Source organism: Cebus imitator, unplaced genomic scaffold (assembly GCF_001604975.1).
Source record: "Cebus imitator isolate Cc_AM_T3 unplaced genomic scaffold, Cebus_imitator-1.0 Scaffold66, whole genome shotgun sequence".
Taxonomy (NCBI): domain Eukaryota; kingdom Metazoa; phylum Chordata; class Mammalia; order Primates; family Cebidae; genus Cebus; species Cebus imitator.
This window is the reverse complement of record NW_016107381.1, coordinates 6,199,985-6,218,318: the sequence shown is the minus strand read 5'-3', so window position 1 is coordinate 6,218,318 and position 18,334 is coordinate 6,199,985. Positions and strand designations below refer to the sequence as shown.

The following is an 18,334-nucleotide window of genomic DNA, read 5'->3' as shown; positions in this document are numbered from 1 at the left end:
AAAAAAAAAAAAAGAAAAGAAAAGAAAATTATCATTATAAACTCTGAACCTAGAAAGGAAAAAGATGACCTGTCATTTTACATTCTGCGTCTCTTTTACTTTTCTGAGTTTCTTAATTAAGGTCTTGGTTGGCATCTGGTGTTATGATAGTTCTTGGGCTGGCATGGTGGGAAGGGAGTTGAAGATAATTGCTGGTTAATGGATAACTGAACAAAATATGCAGGAAAGATAAGCTTGGAAAATAAGTGTCTTTTTCACCACTATGAGCTGCACTCAGCCATGCTCTCATTCACCTAGCGTGGAAGCTAGCTGATGAGAGCAAAGGCCACACTCCTTGAACAGGATTAGTCTTTATATGAAATTTATGGTAGTAAAGTCAACAAAGTAGCGTGATGTTCAGCAGAAGGAGGTTGCAATGTCATTGTGACACAGAAAGCATCTTGGTAATAATATTCCAGAGTGCCTCAGCATAACATTCTGAATGTACTCTGGGTGAGCAAGTGCATGGTGCATTTCTTTGAACTTTGGCTTGCAACAGGTGGGTGAGGAGCTCTTGAATGAAGTACTTTTGTCTCGAGGGTGGTCTGTTAAAGCAGACTTTCTGGCAGTACCTTGCCCTACAGCTTAGGATCCAGTACAGAGAAACCAGTGGTTCTGTTGGTCTGGAACTGCCTTTGGTTCTTGATGGCAACAAAGAAGTCTGCAAGGGAATTCTGACTTCCCCATTCTACGGTTTGCCAGAATACACAGCTGCCAGAGGCCTAGAGAGCCAGTGCCGATTTGTCCCTTGCTAGCCACAGTGCTCAGAGGGAGGTGCATGGCTGAAGTGGGCTTTCCTATATTCTTCCTCACAATAGGGTCAGCGGCCCCTGCCCAGAGACTGATTCTCGCCTGCCTCAGCTTCCTGAAAGCCTGGTTGATGTCGCTTTGTGGCAGAGAAAGGGCCAGGGTCACAGTAAATCTGCTTTCTGAAAGCTGTGCTGAAATGACACCAGGATTAGGTCACTGAAACCCTTGTCAGGGTGGAAGGGCTCAGAACCCTTAGGGAGCCCACATACCAGGTTCTAGGAAGAAGCTGCTGGTCTCCAGGTTATAATGAACCTCCTGTGTGTTCTGGCTGCTGCTATCAGTGTGTCTAAAAGACAGATTGTTTTGCTTTAGAGACTATCACATTAGGACGCCTTACACCATGTTAACGACCTAGTGAAAAGAGAGCTAGAAGCTTTCCCCAAAAACGTAATAGACATTTTGCAGGAGACATTTTGCTGATGTTTAGTGGTAAGCAAGGCAAAGGGATATTATGGTTTTTTCCTTTTCTGGAAACCTTCTCACTGCTGTGCCTCAGAAAATCAAGTTTCTCATAGACTTTTCAAAGTGATTTGTCAAAAACATGGCCTAACCCAGGAATACCCCTGGAGCTGTAGGCTGAGGGGGAGAGGTGGCATACATACTCTGTGGTGCTGCCCAAATTAAATGTTGAGAGCTGATGGGAGAATAAAAGTTAATTATTCCAATAAAAGAAAAAAAAGGCCTGGCCTGGTGACTCACGCCTATAATCTCAGCACTTTAGGAGGCTGAGGTGGACCGATCACAAGGTCAAGAGATCAAGACCATCCTGGCCAACATGGTGAAACCCTGTCTTTACTAAAAATACAAAAATTAGCTGGGTGTGGTGGCGCGTACCTGTAGTCCCAGCTACTCGGGAGGCTGAGGCAGGAGAATCGCTTGAACCCGGGAAGCAGAGGTTACAGTGAGCCGAGATCACACCACTGCACTCCAGCCTGGTGACAGAGCAAGACTCCGTCTCAAAAAAAAGAGAAAGAAAGTGAATTAGGGCCAGGAGTGGTGGCTCATGCCTGGAATACCAGCACTTTGGGAGGTCTGAGGCAGGCGGATCATGAGGTGAGGAGATTGAGACCATCCTGGCTAACACGGCAAAACCCCGTCTCTACTAAAAATACAAAAAATTAGGCATGGTGGCACACGTCGGTAGTCCCAGCTATTCAGGAGGCGGAGGCAGGAGGATCGCTTGAACCAGGGAGTCAGATGTTGTAGTGAGGCAAGATTGCGCCACTGCACTCCAGCCTGGCGACAGAGCAAGACTCTGTCTCAAAGAAAAAAAAATGAATTATTCCGCTTAAAATTTCCAATGTAGAAGTGCTCTAAAAAATATTTTATTCTACAAAGATCTGACTCTCTTCCATGAATTGGTTCTGTAATCCAGGTGACATTGTTGACCTTATTGAGTGCTCACTCTTCACAGAACTCTACCAATGGGTATAGAGAGGTTTGGAAACACAGGAACTTACATAACCACAGAAAGATAGAGATTACACGAGGAAAATCATTTTTCTCCTAAAAGCGTTAGTTAGATTCCCTTCAAAGCAGAACGTAAGAAAGGATTTTACGTGCAGGGAGTTTATTTTGGAAGTGATCCCATGAAGCAGGTGTGAGTGGTGGGAAGAATCAGACAAGGAAGGAGGAAAAGTCAATGTATTAAGAGTACAGTTCCAAGGCCACGAGGGCTTGATGCCACCAGAACTTCTGAGAAGCATTCAGGGCACCTCCTAGAACTGCCTATGTGAGGACAGGAGCCTGGCTGTTTAATCACCAGCTTTTGTGTCCCTTCAGGCTAGCCCCAATGGCTTGAGCTCCACCTCCTGTCCAGGCAATACTTGTGGCCCGCAGGCAGGCTCAGAGGAGGCCCTACAGCCAGAAATGGAAAGTCTTCGGGCATATGCTTTTGGTGGGGTGTTGTCAACAGTGAGTCTGCACTTGCCCAGAACCATCTAGTGCAGCTGCAGCTGAAATAAGAGTCTGCAAGCATCTGAAGAAAAGATCAGTGATCCCATACGAAAAGAACCCGGGTGATAGAAATACCACTGGGGCACCTAATCCAGAGATCAGGGAAGGCTTCCTGGAGGAAGTGGTTTTTAAAGCTGAGATAAGGCTGGATATGATGGCTCATGCCTATAATCCCAGCACTTCAGGAGGCCAAGGCAGGAGGATTGATTGCTTGAACCCAAGAGTGTGAGACCATAGCAAGACACTCTGTCTACAAAACGTAAAAAAATTAATTGAATGTGGCACACACCTATAGTCCCAGCAACTCAGGAGTCTGAGGTGGGAGGATCACTTGACCCAGGGAGGTTGAGGCTGTAGTGAGCTGTGATTACACTGCTATACTACAGCCTGGGTAACAGCGAGACCCTGTCTCTAAAAAAGTAAATACTTAAAAATTTGTTTTAATTAATATATTTTAAAAAGGGGTAAATGAAGAGACATTTAAACAGAAAGACATGATAAGCTTTGTGTTTTGGAAAATTCAGTCTAATTACAGCATGTCAGTAGATACCAGGATAGGACCATTGAGTGAGGGTAGGGAAGAACAGGTCAGGGAGACCAGTAAAGAGTCTGTTGAATTATCCAGGTGATCTGAGAATGAGAACCAGGGCAGTAACAGGAAGACGAGAAGGAAAAAGATTTGAGACGCAGTAAGTTTCCATATCCCCAGTCATGCTCCATTTCTGGTAAATTGGTAAAAGAGAATTTTGTGTGTGTGTGTGTGTGTGTGCACGCACATGAGTGTATAACATAGGGATTGAGTTGTCTGGTAAACAATGCTTAGAAGAGATGAATTGAAAGCTCATGAAGAGGTATTTGGAGTTGTCTTAAGCAAACTGGGAAGTAAAATAACTGATGAGAAACTCTCAAGTCACTTCTCATCTGGAGGCAAGATAGCGCAGTGCACCATCTTAAGAGGAGAGATCTTGCCTTGTCCCAGATCTGCATCATCTATTGCTTTGACTCTTGTTTTATCATTTAATCTCTCTGAACTTTGTTTATTTGTCCAACTTAATATAAAGATGATGAAGTTTGCTCAGCCTATTCTGAATGGATCTTAAGCTCAGCATGTACTAGGGTGCGACCCACTAGGGAAGCTAATATCCTCTCCACTACAGTTAATTGAATGAGAATGTTTAGGGTCATTGTTCAGTGCCAGCAGTCTGGTGTTCACTGTGGACATTGGCCTATTGGCTCACCCCCAGCACAGGGGGTGAGTGGTCCTTCACCTGTTGTGTGGTGGTGATGTAGGATTTTTGGAATGGGTTAGGGTGATATAGGTTATTTCAAAGATAATCCTTTCCAACTCTGAGACTAGGTCCTCTGTCACAGGCCTTAGTGAGAGTTAGATGAGATCATGGCCATGAAAGCACTTGGAGAACAAACATTCTAGACAAGTAAAGGTATTATTATCAGTAGACCATGTAACATTAACTCATACTTTTTAAATGTTTAACTTTCTTGCATATCCCGATGAGGCAGAAAATAACTTCCAAGTTCCTACATGCTGGTAGATTATTTCTTTTCATTTCATAAAGAGACCAAACCTTCCCTCATACCACCTTCTTAACGAACTAGCTGCGTTTTGTTTTTCTTATTTTATCTCATACGTTTAACAATGACTGGAAACATCTGACGTGCCAAGACTTGAATTTGGGCATCTGGGGTTTCTCCCACTGTCCATGATAGTATCACCAGCAAGTGGAGCACAGGCTGTACATTCCTCGTGTGAGCTTTCAGAGTGAGGAATGTTCTCCACCTCCTGGGAAAAACCAGGGCCCAGCTCATAGGAGTTGAAAGGAAACTGATTTTAGAACCCTTTTACAGTACTGTGATTTTTCACTCATCAGTGTTGGGAATTGCTTCTCTTTCGCTTAAAAGAACCCCCTGGGGCTTTAAGCTCAAACGATGACAGTGACTCAGAGTGGCTTATGCTTATTGCACCTTGACGCTGTGCCAAGTGCTGTTTTAGCCCTTTACATGTAAGATAAACCTCAGCCTGTGAGTATGCATTCGCTCTGTAGATTAGGAAACCAAGAAACGTGCAGTAAATAACTAGCCTGGAGTCACACAGTTAAGCTGGAAGTTGGACCTTGGCATGTGACTCCAAAGCCCTTCCTGAAGCTCGCTGCTTCTCCCCTCCTTGCAAGCAGAGACCTGCCACAGAGCCCACAGAGGTCTGAGGGAGGCAGGATTTCCTGTTTGCCGTGCAGGAGAGCAGTCAGAGGTGTTAAGCAGGAAAAGCACATTAGAATTCCAGTTTACTTACAGTGCTGTCCGCACCAGGAAGGAAATACCGCAAATATGAACGTGGCTTTCACCAAGATAAATGGCCCCAATCTAGGGGATTCCCATCAGAAAAACTTAACCTGGAGATCAGAGTTTTCACCTGCTATATCTTTCATATTTTCTTTCCTTAGGTTAAAAAGACCAAGTGGCATGAGCAGCCTTTTGGGGAAAATTGGTGCCAAGAAGCAGAAAATGAGCACCCTTGAGAAGTCCAAACTGGACTGGGAGAGCTTCAAGGAGGAAGAGGGGATTGGTGAAGAACTGGCCATCCATAATCGAGGGAAAGAGGGGTAAGAAGGAGTAGGTTACATGCCTTGGAAAATCCTCGGAACCCTGAAATGAAATGATTTATTAGAGACCAAATGCCCACTGTAAGCAAGCGGGAGCTTTTCATGATGGAACTAAAAATGTGAGCACTTTGGTTCATCAGTGAGGCTCTGTTCCATTGTGGGGCCGGGCTGTCACCGGGAAGGCCGCTGCGGATGGAGGGAAGGCGGGGCATGCGAGGAGTACTTCTCTCAGGGCCAGTCACATCTGCCAAGCTGAGTTTGCTGAATTACAGCTCCAGGGGCTGTAAGTTGCTTAGTGGTTGGATCCAGCCCATCGTAGCAGCCTTGGCCTTATCTGAATCATTTGTATTTCTCAGAAGCCAAACCAGTTCAAATCCTTCAGAAACAGAGCCAGTGGACTTCCTAGATGTTGCATTATTGTGGAATTTTTTTGGTCTGTGTCATCATGGCCCAGGGTGGGGCTTTACCTTTGGCTATATCCTGTGTGTTGGGCCAGGCCCTCAAACAGTATACCAGGCCATTGCTTGCACCTCCTCCTCTTCACTGTGGCATACAAAGAGGATGTTCAGAACCTATGTATTCAGTTGTGAAAAGGGTCCTCTCCTTGTTGTATTTGTCTTACTGGTGATTAAACAAAAAAATCAAGAAATGGTGCCCGGGCACGGTGGCTTACACCTCTAATCTCAGCACTTTGGGAGGCCGAGGAGGGTAGATCACTTGAGGTCAGGAGTTCGAGACCAGCCTCGCCAACATGGCAAAACCCCATCTCTACTAAAAATACAAAAATTAGCCAGGCATAGTGGTGCACGCTTGTAATCCCAGCTACTTGGGAGGCTGGGGTAGGAGGATCACTTGAACCCGGGAGGCAGAGGTTGCAGTGAGGTGAGATGAAATCACTGCACTCCAGCCTGGGTGACAGAGCAAGACTCTGTCTCAAAAAAAAGAAAGAAATGGTATTCATAAGTACTTAGGGACCTCAGAAGGCACTAAGGAAGTTACCACGAAAGTGGCTTCATGGCTTCAGATCAACAGTCCTCACCCCTAGCCATGAAAAGAAATGTTGAATGGCCCGCCAGAGAGCCCTGGCTGCCCGGCAGCTCTGCCCCTCACCGGTAAGCTCTTCTCCAGCAGCATACTGGGCACCTCTGAGGCTCAGCTCCTTCACCAATAAAATTGGGCTAGTGATACCATCCTCACTTTGTGGTTGTGATGATCTCATGAGATAATGTATGTATTGCTTACATATATGTAATATACATAAAGCACTTTACAGAACACTTGTCACATAAAGGCTTGCATTAAGTCCAAGTCATTCAAATTGGGTTTTTTTGTTTGTTTTTGGTTTTGTTTTTTTTGAGACAGGGTCTCACTATGTTGCCTAGGCTGGTCTCAAACTTTTGGGCTCAAAGGATCCTCCTGCCTCGGCCTCCTGTGTAGCTAGGACCGCAGGGGCACACCCCTGCACCAGCTCATTCAGGTTATTAATGACAGGCAAGGGACTTAGTGGGTGGTCATATTTCTAAATTAGGCTTCAAGATTGTCTAAATGAACCTGGAAGCTGACTAGTATGTTTTGTTTTGTTTTGTTGTGTTTTAAATAAACATTTAAACAGCTTTATGAGCTTGTTTAACTAGCAGACTTCTAGGTCACTGTACGCTGGAATGCTACAGGACAGGGAGAAGGAGCCAGAGTGATCTGGGGAAGGCTCTGGATGAAGCACGATGTTGTCTCTTCACAAGTGGCAGCTCTGACATGTGCCCCAAATCTCTCCATTCAGATTCAGCTCTAGTAACTCACAGCTCCCACCTGTTCTCCACTCTTGCACAGTGATCTGAGGAGCTGAGTCAGCAGAGGAGCGATCAGTGTGTGCTACACATTATTGCTTCTTTGAATATTGATTATATGAGTTGGACAGTGCTCACTCTGCTTGAGTTAATAGAGGTCTTACAGAAGTAAGGAGTGCTAGGTGCGGTGGCTCACTCCTGCAGTCCCAGCACTTTTCATAGGAGGATGCTTAAGCTCAGGACCAGCCTGGGCAATATAGCAAGACCTCGCCTCTACTAAAAATCAAAAACATTAGTTGGGCGTGATGGCACACACCTATAGGCCCAGTTACGTGGGAGGCTGAGGCGTGAGGATCGCTCACCTCCGGAAGAGTGAGGCTGCAGTGAGCTCTGATCATACCACTGCACTCCAGCCTGAGTGAAAGAGTGAGACCCTGTCCCAAAAAATAAAATTTTAATTTTTTTTTAAAGTAAGGAGGGGTGCTGTTAAAGATAGGGAAAGATAACAAAGTGTAGACTGAAAGAGAAAACAAGATTAAAAAAAAACATCTGCCTAGTGAGAACTTTTCAGGCAGTTGAAACTCACATAACTAAGTTAGGGAGCAACAAACTAACACCATCCTCCTTTATGCGGTGCTTTTCTCTCCTTTGTTTGAGGCTTCTCCCCTCATTCACCCAGCCAGGTGATTCCACAGATGGGACTTTTTCCAGTGCAGATCTGCTGGCTCTGTGCTCTGCCTCAGCCCTTCTCACCTGCCTTCTTGAGTGCCCAGCCCCACACCTCCACTTACTCTCCTTTTCTGGCTCCTGCAGATGGATTAAAGGAGCCTAGCCCTAGGCCAGTGAAGGGACTGGAGCTCTGGTCCTCACCTTGGCCGAGCATGAGAATCCTCTGGTGACATTTTCCAAAGTTCAGGTGACCACCTCTGTACAGAGCTGCAGAATCAAGAGTCTAGAACAGGTAGGTCACAAATATCTGCATCTTTACATTTTACCCCTCAGGTGATTCTCATGCACAGCTAAGGTTGAGAATCAGTAGACCACATGTTCAAAATTCTAGAGGCATGAGACAGGTGCAGTAGTCTTAAGACATGCACCCGTAGTCCCGGCTACTCACTGTACTCCAGCCTGGACAACAGAAAAACCCTGTGTCTTTACAAAAAAAAAAAAAAAGACACAACTAAACTAGTGTTGAGGAAACAGAAACTCGAAAGCAAGGAAATGAAGACGCAAACAGGCTCTGAACAAGCTCTCACCTGAGTGGGCTGCAGGTTTTGGGGGAAGAGCTAGACAGGGGCCTCCTCGAGGCTCCAGCCTTCTACTTCTAACATGAGCACTTGCTTTGTAATCATTCATTGCCCTTGCCCAGTTCACGCACTCTTCTATATGTATGTATATGATGTTTTATAATAAACAATTCAAATCTTGGCTCTTCACCATTCCATGGGTACTAGCCCCATTTTCTCCAACTATAAAGTAGCAACATTTTAATATACTTCTCAGGATTATTGTGGGAATTAAATAAGTAGAGGAAATGCCGGGCATGCTTATCAGTAGGAATCCTCCCCGTTTTCCATGACTCCCCTGCTCGCTTTTCTTTCTCCCACCTGCTGTTACTGACCCCAGCACACCTCAGGCCTTTCTGGAAAGCTAGATGCTTTATTCCTTTAAGTTCCTTCCTGATATGTTCCTGCCAACTTTTCAGGAATATTTTCCACAGTGGTGGGAAATAGAGCTGGGAGGCATCTGGGAGGAGACCCAGACTCCCTGGCTGGCTTTTTTTCCTTCCCTGGGCTTTTAAACTTAGAAAGTCCCAGGGCTGGGCCCCTGGACAGCCGTCTCTTCCTCCCCAGGAAAGCTCACTAGTTGAAACTACCATTCGCTACTAAAGACTCAAAAAAAAAAAAGTATCCCCTGCCCTTACCTCTGAGCACTGAGCTCCAGAGTTACACATCAGCTGTTAGTTGACATCTCCTTCTGGTTGTCCAAGACACATCAAACTTAACTTCCAAAACCAAATACTTATTCCTCTCCATAACGGAACCCCCATTCTTCAGAATTCTTAGAAAATGGCACATCACTATCCACCCCACTGTTAAAAGAAAAACTTGGAGCCGGGTGTGGTGGCTCATGCCTATAATCCCAGCACTTTGGGAGGCCAAGGTGGACAGATCACCTGCAGTCAGGAGTTCAAGACCAGCCTGGCCTACATGGTGAAACCTCATCTCTACTGACATACAAAAATTAGCAGGGCACAGTGACGGATGCCTGTAATCCCAGCTACTTGGGAGGCTGAGGCCGGAGAATTGCATGAACCTGGGAGACGGAGGTTGCAGTGAGCCGAGATCACGCCATTGCACTCCAGCCTGGGCAACAAGAGCAAAACTCCATCTCTAAAAAAAAAGAAAAATTTGAGCTTCATCCTTGATTTCCTCTGTTTCCACCAGTATCCCACAAGTCCAATTGATGGTTTCATCACAACATACTTCAGCTCATCTCTATTTGTACAGCCCCATTACCACCACCCCCATACAGGCCACAGACAACTGCTCTGCCCCCTGCTTCTACCCCTGTACACTTTCATCCAGTCTCCACCCAGCAGCTGAAGCAGTCATTTAAAAATAACAGACCATTTTTCATTTCTTTCCTGCAGAATGCCCCCTGGTAGCCCTTCAAATCGGTGTTACCCAGGCCCTCCCCGAGTTGTCCCCTGCCCACCTCTATTCTCTTCTCCCCCTGCTTGCTGCAGCCCAGCTTCACTGTCCCTGTGTAGTGCTCTTCCCTGAGGAGACTCTGGTTTGTCATTCAGGGCTCTACACCAATGGCATTCTAGATACCCCCACCCAAGGAACCCTCAGTCACATTACCCTGCTTGATTTTCTCCATGACACTTAGTCATCACCTGATGCATGTTGTCAGGTTTTGTTCCTCCGTGGTAAGCCCCTGAGGGCAGCGTCTTGTTCCCTATTCTGTTACCAGCCCAGACCAGGTGCAGCACTGCTGCAGTGTCTGAACACCCATCCCACCAGCTGGCAGATTGTCATGGCTTTTGTTTATCGATCTAGTAGGATTAGAATTAACCACCCAGAAAAGAAGAGCATAATACGTCAGAATGATGTTTCCATCCAGGCGTCGTTTCAGTTAGCAGAGTTGTTGAGGCACCTGTACCGGAGACAGTCATCTGTCCATCAGAGAATTGCTGCTTTTCCTCTGAGCTCCAGACTCCCAGGGCCCATGCGGCATTCCAGGATCAGAGTCAGCCACTTGCACTCAGGCGTTGAGCATGGCTTCCCTGCAGCCCTGTAACCCATTAATTACTCAGGTTTCTTGGTGGTGATCAGCAGCCGCAGCGTGGCATCTTGCAGTGCTAAGGCAAGGGCCAGCTGACTCAGGGGAAGGAATCCATGCATAGAGAAGAAGAGAAACACTCTAGTGCCAGCTGCCGCTGTCTGTCCAGTCAATTGAAGGTCACGATTGGAGACCAGGTGTTCCGTGATTTGGAGAGGCATGAAGGAGGGACTGGAGAAAATAATTTTCTTTTGCTAAAAAAAAATCTATTTTTCTGACCCCCCAGAGTCACTCTGTCAGAACCAGCACAACCTGGAGGTGATAGGGGAAGAAGGCAGTGGAGAAGAAACTTCTCCACTTGTTTGCAAGTTAAATCCTCTGGAGTGCGGAGGTGTACTGTCGGGCACACTGCTTCTTTCAGTTGCATTTCTCGGGGCAGCAAAGTCTGTATCTCTTTACATCATTCCCAGAACTTTATTCTAGCCTCAGAGTGCTTCCATAGCCCATTGCTTCGTGGTTTTGGAAGATGCTTTTACCCACTTTTTGTGCTATGTCTGTGCTGCCTTGAATGCTCACCTGGGGAACAGAATGCTGGCTTTGCCTGAGCAGCGTGATGATCATGCAGCCTTGGAGCATCCTCAGTGAGTGCTTCAGGTTTCCCTGTGCTTCCCTGTGTATTCCCTCTTCCTGACCAGGGGTGCAGGAGGCCTCTCAGGGCCATCAGCCAGGGTGACCACGTCGGGTCAGTACTCCATTGGGCCTTACCACCCTCAAAGGTCCTCTGTCTTCCTGCAAGGGTGGGTTCCCAGGTACAGATTGAATATCCCTTATCTGAAATGCTTGGGACTGGAAGTGTTTTGGATTTCAGACCTTTTTTTGATTTTGAAATATTTGCTTTTACATCATCAGCAATATTGGGGATGTGACCCAAGTCTAAACACAAAATTCATTTGTTTTATATGTAAAACAAATGCGTACCTTATACGTAATTCCTGGAGGTAATTTTATGCAGTATTTTAAATAATTTTGTGCTTGAAACAAGGTTTGTGTATGTTGAATCTTCAGAAAGCAAAGGCGTCATGTGTGGAATTTTCCACTTGTGTTTTGTGAGTGTTTTAAAAGATTCTGATTTAGGAGGACTTCAGATTTCGGATTTTGGGATTTGGGATGCCCACCTTGTACTGATGTATTCCCTGGTACCATTTTCTGCCCTTCTCTTGTCCTCTTCTTCAGTTTCTCCCCCCCTCTTCATTGGCCTAGATCTCAGGAAAATTGGGTGCCAGATAAATAATTTGGGTTGGAAGATTCAAAAGATGTCAGAGCCTGTTGTGTCTAACCTGGTTCTGAAAGGAAAAACTAGAAAATCCGTTAGTTTTTTTATTAAAGAAAAGGAAGCAAGTGCCTGGCCTTTCTTCACGTTTCTTCTGACTTGACCTCTATAGAACCTCGAAACCCAGGACAACTGCAAACACCAAGAGACCAAATGTCCCTGAAAGAGGAAGGGATCGTTAGGAAGGCCACATCCTCAAAGGTGGCCACTGAGACTCAGGATGTTTTCATGCACTTTAAGTGGGTCATGGCCCCAGGACAGACCCACATGAGGACGAGTGCAATGGGAATAATTTCTTATTTTATTAAAGAAAGTGAAGAGCCTCTTAAATGGGCCACAGAAGGCAATGGGAGCAGAAAGGGATGATGCATCCCCCACCACTGGGCTTCCCTGTGGACGAGGCTGAGTCATGCTGGGCCCCCAAAGGGGCTGGGCACAGGCCAGAAAAGCACCCAGACAGATCAAGAGCAAGAGCCGTGATTCCCATTGCACTCGTCCTCAGGCAGGTCTGTTCTGGGACCATGACCCACTTAAAGTGCATGAAAACATCCTGAGTCTCAGTGGCCACCTTTGAGGATGTAGCCTTCCTAATGATCCCTTCCTCTTTCGGGGACATTTGGTCTCTTGGTGTCTGTTCCGTTTTCCTGGGTTTTGAGGTTCTGTAGAGGTCAAGTCAGAAGAAGTGCGAAGCAAGGCCGGCAGGGCACAGTGGCTCACGCCTGTAATCCCAGCACTTCTGGAGGTCGAGGCAGGCAGATCACTTGAGGCCAGGTGTTCAAGACCAGGCTGGCCAACATGGCAAAACCCCATCTCCACTAAAAATACAAAAGAAAAAAGGAAATGGGAAGCAAGAACTCCAAGCCCCATGACAACTCTTATAGCTATTTTGTTTGTTCGTTTGTTTTATTGTATACAAAACACTTCTCACCGTTTCATTGCATTGCCAGAGGGTTATTGTGATTGTTATTCCTGTTTTACAGAGAAGGAAAAAAAGGCACAGAAGTCACACGGTCTTGCTCAAAGTCACACAAATACTATCTGTCACAGCCACTGTCATTCTTAGCACCTTTTCTGTCTTGGAAGGGAGAGTCCACTGCCAAGTAGTTTTGTTCATGGTCAGCTCTTGGCAGTAAACCAAGGCCATCACAGGCATCCTGTTAGCAGCTGCAGATGGCTGTGAATCAGGGAATAAAGTCACCAGACCTGCCCTGATGGCCTTTGTCTGGGTTGCCCTTGAGAATTCAGTTGCATCCTGCACATGTGCCACTCACTGCTGTCTGAGGCCTCTCTAAGCCTAAACTCTGCCTGCACCTGCCTGTTTAGCAGCCAACCTGGACTTCACTCTTGATAAGTCTCAAGGTCAGCTGGACCCAGCACAGCTCCTGGGAAGGTGCAGGACCTTTCTTCATACTCAGTTAGCATCCTCATTAAGTGTCACTTCTCATTTACAGGAGAGTCAGGGCTGGCCCCGACGGCTCACACCTGGAAGGCTAGCACCTGGAAGGCTAAGGTGGGATGATCACTTGAGCCCAGGAGTTGAAGACCAGCATGGGCAGCATAGAGAGACCCTGTCTCTACAAAAGATTTAAAAATTAGCCTGCTGGACACAGTAGCTCATGCCTGTAACCTCAGCACTGCAGGAGACCGAGGTGGGCGGATCACAAGGTCAGGAGTTTGAGACCAGTCTGGCCAGCATGGTGAAACCCCGTCTCTACTAAAAATACAAAAATTAGTTGGGTGTGGTGGCAGGCTCCTGTAATCCCAACTACTCGAGAGGCTGAGGCAGGAAAATCACTTGAAACCAGAAGGCAGAGGTTGCAGTGAGCCAAGATTGCACCAGTACACTCCAGCCTAGGCAGAAGAGCGAAACTCTGTCTCAAAAAAAAAAAAAAAGGTGTGATGGTGTGTGCCTATGGTCCTAGCTACCTGAGAGGCTAAAGCAGGGATATTGTTTGAGCCTGGGAGGTCAAGGCTGCAGTGAACTGTGTTTGCACCACCGTACCCAGCCTGAGCAACAAAGCAAGACCCTGTCTCAAAAAAATGAAAGTCAGGAAGAAAGACCCCAAATGCTTAACCCCACATACTTACGCCTTCCCTCCACCTGATCTCCAGACAGGTAGCACTGAAGATGGCTGTTGAAACATACCCAGAATTCCTCTTACATCCCTAAGTGAACAGCAGCACAGCAAGATCTCATGCTGAGCCTTACCTCTCTTTTCTTCTGCTAGCACTTCCAAGGGACAGTTAAAGTGCAGTGCCATCAAAATCCTAGTCCCCATGGTAGTGAGCTTCCCTGGGGCTGGTGGGGCTAGGGTGGAAAGATGGCTGGTTGTAGTGAATGTAGCCTCTCAGGCCATTTTGGTTAGCAGCCCCCACTTGAGAATCACAGGTGTCTTGGTGGGAGGTAGGAAGTGAGTTCATTGTTAGATGTCTACACTTCCCTACCTGTCTCCCCTTTTTCACTTTTTATCTAAAGGGGTCCACAATGTCTGCAGCTTCCCTGACTGCCAGGGACTCTGAAGTTCAAACTCCTCCAGGCAGCCTATAATTTTATTTTTCAAATCTGTCAACTCTGAACCCAATGGCTTTTATCAAACCTAAGAGCAGGCCCTGTCATCGCTTCCTGCCATTCTTGCCTCATTGACGGTTTAGACACAGCAGCTTAGTCCCTGAGCCACACCAGGTATTTTGGTTCCTCATTACTGAAACCGTTAAGTCCAGACTTGGGCCATCGACTGTCCTCAGGAACCTCTTGGAGGCTGGCTTCCTAAAACCATGGTAACAACATTACCTACCATTCTATTGAGCACCTGCTCTGTGCCTGGCATGATGTAGACACCGTTTTATTTAATTCACATGACAGTCCTTCAGAGTGGAGACGAGTTATTATTATAGATTAGGAAACAGAACAGGTTAAGTGATTTGCCCAGAGTCACACAGACAGCAGATGACAGGACTCAAATCTCCAGCCCTCTGGCCTCAGCCTGTACATTTCTGGCTAGCCCTCTAACCTAGGGCCAGGGTAGTTAGTACCATTTGGTACTTCCCAGGACGCTGTTGGGAGGGAAAGCAGGACCCTGGATGCAGCAGGGGAACACAGGTTCCTGAACCTGGTAGCCTTCTCACTATAAATGTAATGACTTTGTAATGACGGATGCACATTTTCCACAGTGCAACAAAAGAAAAATTAGTGCAGAGATTCAATTATGTCTCCCATTTTTGAGGGCAATTTTGCTCTCTCAATAGATTAATTAGCAGCGGAGATCTCCTCTCCCCAGGCAAATCATGGCACACTTTATGTCGAGGAGGTGCATTAAGATGCAGCTGTGTCTCATTAAGCAGCCAGCCTTGCTCCCGGCAAGCGTGCCTGTGCTGCTTTCCCGTCCTGCCTGGAGAACAGAGGGAAAGTTTGCTGAACCTGACCAGATTAGGGGGCAGAGTGCCCACCTTTCAAGGGGATCCTGTATGTGGACTACAGGCCACAGAGGCCCTTAACCTCATTCTCTTAGAGGAACGTAGGGAAAGGGTTCTCCTGTCATCTTAGGAGAAGCAACCTGGACCCAAACAGGGTGGCGGATACCTAGGAGAGGAGAAAAGGATGAGGAGAAGGAAAGAGCTCAGAGCAGTTAAATCACTTCTAAAGTGTGCACTTTGTAAACCTCAGCTCACTTCACCTTCACAGCAGCCCTGTGAGGCCGTTTTTACTGTCTTACTTCTTCACTACCACATGCCTCTTTTTCACATTTTGATGTATGTATGCAGGAGGCATAGCTTTCTGTCACCCACCAATTCAACACACTGCTAAAGCCAAGAAATACAGCATCACCATGCTGCTGTAAGAAAAGTGAGGCTCAGAGATGTGCAGTCCTTTGCCCTGTTAATAAGTGAGCTAGAGCTAGGACTTGAACCCGTGCCTGTGTAAACCCATGTTCTTCTTCCTGTAAAGTCTTATTAGAAAATTGCAACATCTTCCTGCCACCCAGCCTCTAATGTGCTTTCCCTTTGATAAACTGTTACCTTCCTTTTCATTTTATTTTTTCTTTTTCTTTTTCTTTTTTTTTTTTTTTTTTTTTTTTTTTTTTTTTTTTTTTTTTTTTTTTGAGACGGAGTCTCGTTCTGTCGCCTAGGCTAGAGTGCAGTGGTGCAATCTCGGCTCACTGCAACCTCCATCTTGTGGGTTCAAGTGATTCTCTTGCCTCAGCCTCCCGAGTAGCTGGGACTATAGGCACATGCCACTATGCCCAGCTAATTTTTGTATTTTTAGTAGAGACAGGGTTTCACCATGTTAGCCAGGATGGTCTTGATTTCCTGACCTCGTGATCCACCCAACTTGGCCTCCCAAAGTGCTGGGATTACAGGTGTGAGCCACCGCGCCTGGCTTCACTGTATTTTCACCATTCTTTTTTAGACCAAATGTGAGTGGTGTGGATTATACTGGAATCGTCATGGGGGGTCACTCTCAGCACCAGCTGTGTCCCTCTGCTTTCATTCACCGTAACTCAGTTTATGTCTGGGGGACGGGACCAGGCAGGGGAGGAATTTCTCCTACTGGTTTCTGCTTCTGACAAACACTGTTTTCATTCCTTTTCTAGGTACATTGAACGGAAAGCTTTCCTCGACCGAGTGGATCACAGGCAGTTTGAAATTGAGCGAGATCTCAGGCTGAGCAAAATGAAACCTTGATGTTACGGGCAAAAGCAAGAGCAGCTTAATCCTGTTTACAATGTGAGCTTTTTGTGCGTCTGTGAAATATTTTCCAGTGTTTCTCATCAGCTGTTTCCCAGCAAGGTCTTTTTTTTCTACATTGAAGTTCTGTCTATGTATCTTAATCACAAGTGGTTTCATTCACTTTACTTTTAAAAATTTGTCCTTAAATGAATAAATAAAAGTTGGTCCTGTGAGAGGCTGATGAAGATGACGACCTCACTCACCTTCCCTTTTCTGCTGCAAAGTCCCAACCAGTTCAAGCCAGCACATTCCAGGTTTGTCCAGGCTGGCAGAGGTCTTACCAGGCATAGTAAAGAGAGCTGACCCACCTGGGTGTAGATTTTCCGGGGCCAAGAGGCTCTTTCTGCAGCCAGCCTTGCCCGGAAGACCTAGAGGAGCAGGCTCACTAGTGTGGCTGGAACGCCAGGCCCTTCCCGGTCTGTTCTTGGTTCCTCCACTCTGGCGTCTTTCCTGATCTCTCTCCTTCCTGAATGGATTCCCGCTGATGGCATGTAAGGCTGCAAATAAGGATATATTATTGCTGAATTAGCAGTTTTTTCCTTCAGCCTTTTTCCTCTTCCCAAAGAAAAGTTAAATTCAGATGTGCTCCCACTTCAGTACTTCATTTATTTTTAGTTTGTCAAAGAATATTCTGAAGGATTTTCTTTTTTATACTCATAAGAAAATGTAAATTCCAAACTTCCTGCTTACTAGAGTCGGATGTTCTTTGCAGAACAGCAGGGAGGCGAGTAACAAACAAATCCTTGGTGAAGAGGGAAAGGGATAGAGACCATTTGTATTAATAAAGCAGGAAATCCCACAGCCTGCTCCTGGCGTGTGTGTGCCTGCATGTTCAGGTGTGTTACCCGAGTAACATGACAGGTTTGGGTGATGACAGGATCCCTAAGACTGCGTTCCATTTCTTGCTGTACCAGCTTTGTGACCTTGACCACCAGTCAGTTTCCTTTGCTTCCATTTTCTGGTCTGCAAATGGCGTGAATAACACCGATACCTCCAAGGGGTGGAGTGAGCTAATGACAGAGCCGGCGGGTATGAGCACTAGTTTATGGCAGGTCTCCCAGTCTAGGTCTCTAATGTGGTCAGAACTCGTAGCAACTAAGACTTGATTCAACACTAGGTGGTTATGGGCTGTGGATCTTACTACTCAGAAAGGCAGTTTACAAACTAAAATTGAACACAGTGTCTGTTCACATCCCCTCTGATAATAATTCTAAAAGTGATGATAGAGCATTTCAGGCCAGCATCACAACAGGCAGCCTGTGAGGTCTTTGTTATGGTCCCAAGTGGGACATAAGAATAACAGAGGAAGGTGGCTCATGCCTGTAATCCCAGCATTTTGGGAGGCCAAGGCAGGTGGATTGCTTGAGCTGAGGAGTTCAAGATCAGCCTGGGCAACATGGTAAAACCCTGTCTCCAACAAAAATACAATAAGAAATTAGCTAGGCATGGTGGTGCTTGCCTGTAGTCCCACATACTCAGGAGACTAAGGTGGGAGGATCACTTAGTCCCTGGAAGTTGAGGCTGCAGTGAGCCAAGATCGTGCCACTTCACTCTGGCCTGGGCAAAGGGAGTGAGACCCTGTCTCAAAAACAAAAAAAGAATAACCTTAGACCAGCCAGTATTTTGATGAGAGGACATCCAGACCTTCTGGAGGTAGCAGCCAAGATTTGATGTGAATGTCCTCCCACCTGCTACCCTCCAGTTCATCATCCATCATTCATCACCATTTGGTGACTGTTTCCCTAACTCCTCTCTGGAGTTGAGTCCCTCTACCATTATGT

The 18,334-nt window shown here is 46.3% G+C and overlaps 1 protein-coding gene across 1 annotated transcript in view; it reads left to right on the top strand.

Annotated features, from left to right (window-relative positions):
* Positions 1-16,743, top strand: part of CFDP1 (craniofacial development protein 1) — a 136,598-nt gene extending 119,855 nt beyond the window's left edge. The window contains exons 6-7 of the mRNA XM_017530578.1: positions 5,265-5,423; positions 16,418-16,743. Coding sequence (XP_017386067.1) covers positions 5,265-5,423; positions 16,418-16,508 — 250 coding nt within the window. The 3' untranslated portion in view covers positions 16,509-16,743. The remainder of the gene's footprint in view (positions 1-5,264; positions 5,424-16,417) is intronic.
* Positions 16,744-18,334: the final 1,591 nt, after the last annotated feature.